The 10,284-nt window shown below is 42.8% G+C and overlaps 1 protein-coding gene across 3 annotated transcripts in view; it reads left to right on the forward strand.

Moving 5' to 3' along the window:
* Positions 1 to 9,344, forward strand: part of LOC112226845 (solute carrier family 22 member 23-like) — a 53,131-nt gene extending 43,787 nt beyond the window's left edge. For 2 of the 3 annotated variants that reach the window (XM_042308149.1, XM_042308150.1), the window contains 4 exons: positions 452 to 690; positions 1,427 to 1,459; positions 3,361 to 3,484; positions 4,643 to 9,344. In XM_042308149.1, coding sequence (XP_042164083.1) covers positions 452 to 690; positions 1,427 to 1,459; positions 3,361 to 3,484; positions 4,643 to 6,149 — 1,903 coding nt within the window. In that variant the 3' untranslated portion in view covers positions 6,150 to 9,344. The other variant, XM_042308152.1, reaches the window with a different exon arrangement.
* The last annotated feature ends 940 nt before the right edge of the window (positions 9,345 to 10,284 follow it).

Consider the following 10,284-nt stretch of genomic DNA (forward strand, 5'->3'; position numbering starts at 1 on the left):
ATCTTCTGAACTCTCTGTCTGAACTCATATGGTCTTTCTTTGTCCTCTCTCCTAATATCCCTCTTTCTTTCTGTCCTCTGTACACTCATCTCCTTACTTCTTTCTCCCTCTCTTGCACTACCACACACCCATTATCCCTGTTTTCATTATTTCTCTTTCTTGATACCCTTTTCTCTCTCTCTCTTATATATATATATATATATATATATATATCTCTATCTCTATCTCTATCTCTATCTCTATCTCTATCTCTATCTCTATCTCTATCTCTATCTCTATCTCTATCTCTATCTCTATCTCTATCTCTATCTCTATCTCTATCTCTATCTCTATCTCTATCTCTATCTCTATCTCTATCTCTATCTCTATCTCTATCTCTATCTCTATCTCTATCTCTATCTCTATCTCTATCTCTATCTCTATCTCTATCTCTATCTCTATCTCTATCCAGACTGACGGGCTATGGGATCCACCATTGCTTTGCCCGCAGTATGATGGACCACCACGAGACCCACGAGTCCACCATGTTCCACAACTTCTACGCTGACTACTACACCATGGCGGGCATCGCAGTGGCATCATGCATTGCACTGTGCCCGGCAGTGTCCCTGATGGGGAGGAGGGGTGGCCTGCTCATGTTTATGATAATCACTGCACTGGCATCACTGCTTCAGCTAGGCCTGCTCAACTGTGAGTAGCCTACAGTATAATACGCAATGGTATAGTGCGCACACACACACACACACACACACACACACACACACACACACACACACACACACACACACACACACACACACACACACAGCTGCCTCTTCCTATATGCCAACTATGCACTGCGTGTAGGGCCCCGTGGCCACTAGGGGGCCCCTGACCAAAAAACATATATTTTTTTCTGTTGAGAGTTAGAAAAGTAGAAGCCACATTTTGAAACTTTGGTAGTGCATCAGTAGTTTTCCTCTTATGTCAGGCAATCAATTAGCCAGTGTCAGCTAACATTGCTAGGTAAGGTAGCCTAGCCAGCTGGTAGGCCTAATCATCACCAAATTACCGACGGCCGAGCACGCAGGTCATGTGCTCAGGAGGCCCTGACCTCCTGGGGGTGGAGGTGAAATAGTCTTTATAGTTAGCTACTGTATAGTTGTTTTGATGATGATGTTTGAATGTAGGTCTGTGGGAGGTGGCCTCTTTACTGTGTAACAAGGACGGATGTTGTCCGAAATCTGACAGTACCTAGTCCTTTTTTTTTTAGAGTCACAAATGTTGAGGGAACATATACCTACAAAATACACCTTGAGATCATTCAAACAGCAAACATATTGTCTTGTTATTGCTATGGTGTAACCAGTGTGTGTGTGTGTGTGTGATCATTTAACTACATATTAACCTGTTTCTGTTTTCCTCTCTCTCCCTGTGGCTCCTATAGTACTGGGGAAATACAGTGTACATCTGAATATAGGTACAGTACAACCATTGATTTCTCTCCTCTTCATTCTTGTGGGAACTCAGCCCATATTTCCCTGGTTGCAGGTGCTCTACCCTAGACTCTTAACTAATCAATAGCCCATCATTCTGGATCTTAACTGTTTACTCCATTTTATAATCCGCTTACTGGAAATACTGCAACTGCTCGATTTGAGAGAAATGAGAGAAATTCGGCAAATGAGAGAATTCCACAATAAATGGATAACCAATCTACTGTCTTAAATGTGGTTCAAGCCATTAGAAACACATTATGATCGCTGGCTAGCTGCAGATGTCTTAACGTGATTTCTTTGATGTGATTAGACAAAGACTGGAGGAACTCTGACATTTGTGTAAGATTGGAGGACACTAAGAAAATGTCAGTGTTCCAACATAGTAGCAGAAAGACAAGGGTGCTTTGTTGTGCAATGGAGGGGGTGTAAAGCAAAGGTTGGTATTTCACCATCACTGCGACCTAAATACTGTGACTTGTCCTATCTCTCCCCTTCTCCCAATCACTCCCACTCTCCCACCCACTCCCTAAGAACAACAAACTCAAACTCATTGCAGAGTTCAGTCAGATCCCGTTAGAGCAAACCATGGCGTGTCGTTTCTGTTTGCCAACTATGAGTGACAGTTCAAACACAGGCACCATGGGGCTCAGAACACCCGTAGGCATCGAGGAATGAATACATCTCTCAAGGACAAGCTAGCTGCATTCTGTTTACTGCATAAACACACGTTCAGATCCAGCCTGCTTGTCCTTCACAGTGAAACATTACAGCTAACACATGGAACCAGCAGTAGGCTAGTCGTGCAAATCTGTAGTACTACAGTCCATTATAACAAATAAACCTGACGTTGACTGTGTAATAACCACACTACTGCATGGTATTATAGTACGTTATATGGTTTTATCGCCATCGTTCATCATAACTTTTTTTTGATCTTGCCTGTTCTTCATGTAACTTCTTGCAACTATTAGAAGTCTTCTTGTCTGTGTTTCACTTCCCGATCCTTGCTTTGTTCTGATGATCCTCTCTGTTTGGCTCGGTCTCATTGACCCTAGCTAACCTAAGTAGCCTCTAGCCCTCTTCTTCCCCTGTGTGTTTATCTAGCTCCTCTCTTCTTTCCGTTCTCTCCATCCCTAGTCCTCCACCTGGCAGCAGAATTAGCTTGGCCTGTTGTCTGACAGCCAGAGGATTAGAGAGGAGCAGCAAACTGATCTGAGTTCTGCCTCAGATGATCTGCTTAGGGCAACTTAAACATGTCTCATTCAGCAACAAACTCATCCGAGACCATTTTCAGATGTTTGAAGTTGCCAGAAGAGCATGTCTCGTTCAGCAACAAACTGATACTGAGACCACTTTCAGATGATCGTCTGTCAATTTTTAACATGTCTCGTTCAGCAGCACCGTGCGAGTTAGTTCTAGGATTGTTTTGCTGCTGTTTAGCTGAGGATCAGACAGATCAACGTCAGGGTAATCCTTCATGGCTAGTTTAGTTAAATGGATAACATGGTCAGGGTGATGGACAACATACAGGATGCTCAACAACACAGACTCATGGGAATTATGTAACAGTCTAAGTACATTTAATAGGATCATCTTACTACTTTAATAACAACCTGCTCTTTGAGAATGTATTAGATACTGTTCCTCAGTGCACTGAGCCTTCTAATATGAGAATCATTCATTCAGGGTTAGATATAGTATTTTTCTTTTGAGTTAATCTCCCCTTTTCTACAGTACATTAGAATGTATTCTCTCTGTATGATGGCTGGATAATTGTTATATTTGCTTTCTTGCTATGCAGAGTACTCGGATACACACATCTCAACTTAATAGTGAGTCGTGTTTTAATGGCTGACTCGTATGTTGCCGTCTGTCTGTACAGAGCGCTCGGATACGCTGAATAAGAACTTCTCCATCGCCTTCTCCATCATCGGCATGTTCTCCTCCCACGCTGTCAGCAACTTGAGCATCTTCTTCTGCGCTGAGATCACGCCCACCGTCATCAGGTAAGCCCACCCACGCGCTGGGAACGGACCACTGGAGCGTACGACAGAGAGGGGCAGAGGGAAAGGTTTCAGAGGGGGCTGTCAGTCAGGATATGTGCAGGCCAGGGTTGAGGAGAAAGCTTCATGGAAATCAAAAACAGGGTTCCATTTTCTTCCCCTTTTATTCAGAGATGGGTCGGGTCAAGTGTCTGGTTAATTTGATAACATTTTACAGAACATTCACTCTGTCAAGCTATGAAAAACATACCGTATGCACATCTGGAATTGGAGAAAGATAAAGAGGTGTGGAGTTTGAAGGTTGCTGTCATGTAGTGTGAAGGGAAAATACCCTGTTTTATGATGCTCACTATCATAATAGAATGTAGTCGCAATCTTTGATCTCAATAGAGAGGTTCATGATTCAGTGTCTCTGACCTGCCAGGATATCACCAGAATATTACTACCCTGCTATAAGCACTTAAAATGAGTGTGTGATCATGGATCTCTTGTTATATGCACAACCATAATAAAGGTGTTGTTCAATATCCATATTTTAAAAAAGTATTATTATTAATTTATTTAACCTTTTTATTTTGACAGGGAGTCAGGCCGAGACCGAGGTCTCTTTCACAGATCAGCCTGGTTTTGAATTAGCCTTTCCCTCTCTTGACAAACTGACACAGCTTTGGATCATCATCATCATGATGCTTGTGTTGTGTTATGTAAGGTATGGTGCACTGTGCTGCCTGAAGAGTGACTGTGGATCGCCACCTGGTGGCCAGTCACAGAGCAGACAGGAGAGAAATGAGGCTACTGCCTTGGCAGGATGCTGTTACATGGTATTGCAGCAGTCTCTGCTGCTGTGGGCGTAAAATGGCAAGGACATGTCAATAACACAGACCACGTGTGTCTGCATAAGTAAATGAGAATAGTAGGGGCTGGAATGTGGAATGTGCTATTGAAAGTGAATATAAAAGAAAGCATTGAAATGGAATGGACTTGGAATGTAACAAAGCAGAACATTGCACTGGAAATGGCAGAGGTTTCAGGGCACACCTTTTCTACAGGATGGATATGGTTTAAAGACGGTGGGGCTTGGAGGTTGGTTTGGGATCGGGTGTAGTCATGTTCTTCAGAGAGAGTGACTTCCTAACTGATGGTCCTTGTCTCTCTCCGTAGGGGTGGGGGTCTGGGCCTGGTGCTCGCCAGCGCTGGCTTCGGCATGCTGACCGCCCCCATCATGGAACTCCACAACCAGAAGGGCTACTTCCTTCACCACATCATCTTCGCCTGTTGCACCCTCATCTGCATCATCTGCATTCTCCTCCTCCCCGAGACGCGCTACCAGCCCCTGCCCGAGACCCTGGCCGACGGGGAGTGTTACACCCGCCAGCCCCTGCTGCCCCCCAGGAGGCCTGGCGAACAGCGCCTCCTCCTGGCCCAGGTGGAGAGCAACAGGGACTACACCCGGGTCCATGACACGCCGCTGCACGAGGCGGCCGCCACCGCCGTCTCCACAATGGAGTTCACGGCGTCCTCCGCTGTTGACCGCGCAGCACCATCGGTTATTGATATTTCGGCGCCCTCCGCTAGGACGTTAATGTCACACCAGCATGAGTCTGATGGCAAATCCACTGAAGACTCCACTGATATACCCCTCATTAATTCTGTTGCCCCTTCATCCACTTTCAATGTTGATGATGAGACAGCTCCCTCCCCTACTAAAGACATTACCACTGACCCCCTCACAGAAGATACCCATACATCCATCTTGGTCAACACCATTTCCCCTGTCACTGAAACTCTTCCCATCTCTTTATTGGAATCAACCATTCCGCCAGTACTTGATTCAACCCCTACCTCCGCATTGTACCCTTCCACTCCTAGTTCCGCAGTGGATCCTTCCACTCCACCTGTTATAGAATCCACCCCCACTTCATTGGATGCTCCAGAAGTAATTGAAATTCCCCCTACCTCCACATTGGACTCTCCCCCTGTCATAGAAACCACCCCTACATTGGACTCTGCCACTCCCCCTGTACTTGACCTTTTACCCCCTTCTCCAACACCCTCCCCTGGTCCTGTCATCAGTGACATTTTTCTCCCTCCCCCCATGGCGGACTGTACGACTCCTATTGATTCTGCTGACCACATAACCACAGACCCGATCATATACTCTCCAGATGACAAACTCCCCGCTCCTCCTCCCCCTACATCAGACTGTACCATTCCCCTTCTCATAGACTCTGTCCATACTCTGGAGTTGGACTCTTCTTCCCCATGTGTTAATAATGTTATTGTTTCTCCCACTTACCCTGTTGTAGCTCATTCCCCTGTTCATCCCCCCATCTGCCCACTACCACCACCACCCAATGACTCAGGTCATATCCCCACAACAGTGGACTCTTCCATTCCCCCTGTCATGGACACTGTTCACAGCCCCACTGTGGACTCTACCACTCACCCCATCACAGACATTGTTCAAACCCTTTCATTGGACTCTACCATTCCGCTTGTCATAGACTCTCAGCACCCCAAAGTAACAGACTCTGAGACCACAGAGGCGGCCACCGCTTCTACAATAATGGACTGTACCATCTCCTCCCCCATAGACTCGGGAATCCTCCCTATAATGGACTGTACTATCTCAGAAAACCGCGTCATCAACGGGGTGGCGTCGTCATGATCCAAGGCTCTACCTCTGGAACAAGGAGGTGTGCCACTCCCTCGTGGAGGAAGAAGTCCTGGACATCCAGGTCACATGTATGGAGTCACTAACTGGCTGATCAGGCCTCAGACATTTTGGCTGCTCTGTAGGGAGAATGCCAGTGACCGACAGGAGAGGGAACAGCTTGATATGGGGACGAGTGTATCTCTGACACCTTTTACTGGGAACAGCCAGAAAACAGGACAGGGGGACCGTGCTGCGGTGACAGTAATGAGTGGTTACTCTGCCACAGTGCGGAACTGTAAATAACTGACATCATCAGCGTTTTACATAGTTGTTGTTGGAGGAATCTGTATGTGTCATTTTAGACTGAGATACTGCCAGCCAAAACTCCCTTTGACTTCCTCTGACACTTTATCCCAATGCTTAGTTGGAGATGCTATACATACCACTAAAAACCATTTGACTGTACATTTGCCTCAATTGCAGACTTAGATGTACGCCCAATGTGTTTGATGTACATTTGCCTTATGTAGAAAAAAAAATACTTTAAGAATACAATGCAGAATTTTGAATGTCAACAGTGCCAGATATCTAAACCGAGTTTAGAGTCACCCAATTGTTTTTGTTGTCAGGAACTGAATGGAATCTGTGTAGGGAAAAGAGCAATTTGCCAAATATGAAAAAACCAAAAAAGGGCAATAAGTTTTGCCCCAAGTATTGGAGGTGTTTTAATGTATGATGCAATGAGTTAAAAAATGACAAGCGAAACATCTGAAGACTTCAGTCCTTAGTGTTATACAAGCATGGGTGTATGAGAAGGTACTAGAGAAAGAGAATGTTGCGAACTGAAGAGACATGTTCATACGTTTATTAGGACTATGGACTGTTTATGTCGAGAGAAGGAGAGCTTTACCGGTGACGTGGTAGAAGTGAGAGGTCTGTTGGTCCTTTAGGACTATGTTGTGCTTGTTGACGTTGCGGTCCTGTAAGTGAAACATTTGAGAATTTACAGACTATATCAAATGTTTCATGGGACATTTGTTTCCACTCTTAAAAAAACGTTAATGAATTGTACTGTAGGCAATTGGATCTTGTAAATGTGATACTCTAGGTCAAAATGCGTAGTTTGTTGTTGTGCTACTGATGTTGCGCTTGATCACAAAAACAAAAAAAAACTATTGCCATTATTTCACGAGGAAGGGGGGTGGGGGGGGTTGTCCTTAGTGTATAAAGATAGGCGGCACTGTTAACATTATTTGTGTGAATGTAAGTGGCACTTTAATCTTCGCTACGGGGACTGAGCATGTAAACAAAAATGTGAACTTTTCCATGAAACAAGGAGGTGATGTTCAAATGTTACCTAAAAAAATCACAAGAGCTATCTCTGAAATGGACACATGAATGACAAAAGGATTTTGTCTTCATTACGAATACATCTGTCATTGCCACCATCTTGTGTGTGTTTTCTACATGTAATTAGCATATTTGGTGAAGTAAAAATATTTGAAGTATATTTCCCTAATAATATACCAGAAATATTTCAACTTCACCAAAGTATGCAAAATTTATATTTGTGATATTGACTCAAATTCTGTTGCGTTTTGAAATGTAGGCTTATCCCTCTTTTTTTCTCTTTACTTTTTCTTTTTTTTTTTTACTTCAAAACTTTACCATTTACTTGAATTACTTTCATTGTAATCAATACAGACATGATAGCGAAATGTCATCATTATTGGAAAAGCTACAACAAATGTCTCTGATTATTTTAATTAAAACTAAAATATATGAAGAGCTTTCTTTTTCTTTGAAAAACCCAAATGTCTAGTGTCAACGTCATGTTTTACCAACGTCTGTGAATGACTGACTATTGACAATAGTACATACCGGGCAAACAAAATGGTGGCTGTCAGTTCACTGGTTAGGCAATTGCATCAGATTGTGTTGTTAGGCCACTGTTTTACAAATACAACATCACTTGTTGTGATGTAGAGCTTCTTTCTTTTCAAAAATCTTTGACATATTGTCCTTTTTCAAATGCCATGGAGTCCTGTCTTTTACAGTGTGTTTAATATCTATTTAAAATGGAAAATACAATGGCTTTGGAGGTGACCAAAATATCATGCAATAGCAGCCACTGATCACTCAACTGTACACTAATCATAAAGTGGTCATCACAACACACACTGTCATGTAGTTCTGTGGATATAAAAATGACTATGTAAATACTAAAAGTGTAACGACCTACTTTCCGTATATTCTCTGGTTATTTCCTGGTCAATAAGCACACTGTTAAAGAAGATCTACTTGTTGCTGTGGTCTTCATTCCTAATACTACATACATAAAATTCAAGCACGGTAGAGAAAGGATATGTGAATCAAGTAAAACTTCATTACACCCCTGTATGAGCCTCTTAGCTTCTTTTAACATCTACTAGACTTCACGGCTCAAACCATAATGTCTCCTGTACTCCCGTCGAGTCAGATTAGTACATTTGGTTAGCTGTGATGTGAGGACGGTGTTACTAACGCACTAAAGTCTATTGACACTGGAACAACAGAGGTCAATCGTACAAATGTTAAGAGTATATATTGTCTGCAGCTGTAGCAATACTTCTCACCCCACATTTCTTGAACTGCAACTGCTCTTGTCTTAAAATGTCACAATACAACACATTACAACCTTACATTACAGTCTCCGATTTCATATGTGACAGCATCGTCCGCACCAGCGATGGTGTATGCTTGGTCAGAAGTATAATGACACAGTCTATTTCTATGGGTAGAGTGGGGTGATGGCTTGGAAAGTGGCTACACTAAAACGGTACAAGTAGATGGACAATATAATACATTGAGTATACAGTGGTAAAGAAAATGCATTTGGAGATGGAAAAGCAGACTGATATGTAAACTAACTTTGATTTGCTGTGCATTGATAGGTTGTGCTGTGATACAGTGGTCTGGAAATGGTTCTCAACTGATCAAATGGCTCCCCTCATCCTAAATTGTCCCCACTGCAGCCAAACTATGTTGCGGAAATGAGAAACTCCTGATATAACAGTTTCTGTTTTTACATGATTTGAATGCATTAATGAATGTAAAAACATGGATTTTACCAGTTTAATTTTCCCTTTTTTGTTTTAACTTGAATAATGCATTTGTATATAAGCCATACGTGTCGTAATAAACTTCACTATTTATTGATCAATGATGCATTCTGGGTCTTGGTTGAGTTAATTGGTCTGCAGACAATTTTCAAGCCACCTCTTGAATCTTGAGGTGTTTTTGTGCAAGGTTCTTGTTTTATGTTTTTTTTTTTTTTCACTTGATGATGTCCTCTCTAACCCAAGATAATGACAAGGGCATAAACGGTGTCAATTCTGTATGTAATGGATCAGTTGTCAATATTCACATTCTTAATGAATTGTGGATTCATGTTGGTGTACTGCTGTGCTGGAAAGTCATCCCCTAAATATGATTCAGTAATTTAGTTCTATTGATTAGCACTTCACTACACCCACAACATCTGATACACATTTTTTTTATGTCAGCAATAAAATTTGATTTGATCTTTATATTTTAAGGCCATATACTAGCTAACCAAAATAGCTTACTCATGCTGCCAATAGATTTTTCAGCATAGAATACTCTGATTTGAACCACTTCCTGTTGCATGATGTCATACAATAAAGCAATACATGGCGAACGTGCTCCCAGGTGAAGGCTTTTCCTGTCTCTGATAAACAAGTGATTAATAAGAACAAATAAGTAACCTGTCTTTGATGGGAACATTGTGGACGGTATAGTTGCAAAGCTCCAAGCTGACCTCTATTGGACAAAATATAGGCTACACCTGAAGCAGATTCAGGACTGCAAGGTACATGGACAATGCCTTGGTTATATTGAAAGGGGGCGTATTTATCGACAATTAGGCTGTATTTCCTTAACTTGTAAACTAACAGCTAGGCCTATGCGCCACGTATTAGATTAAAAGTGCTTGGCAACAACCCGCATTTTGGCCCGGGACAGGGTGATGTCATGGAGAGTGATGCAGCAGGATCCTCATCCCGTCCACTGCATCAAACCGGTGCCCGCTGATAGGCTGGTGCACACATTTGGGATGCAGCACAGGTGTGACGTCACCCAATCAGCA

Source organism: Oncorhynchus tshawytscha, linkage group LG28 (assembly GCF_018296145.1).
Source record: "Oncorhynchus tshawytscha isolate Ot180627B linkage group LG28, Otsh_v2.0, whole genome shotgun sequence".
NCBI classification, from domain to species: Eukaryota; Metazoa; Chordata; class Actinopteri; order Salmoniformes; family Salmonidae; genus Oncorhynchus; species Oncorhynchus tshawytscha.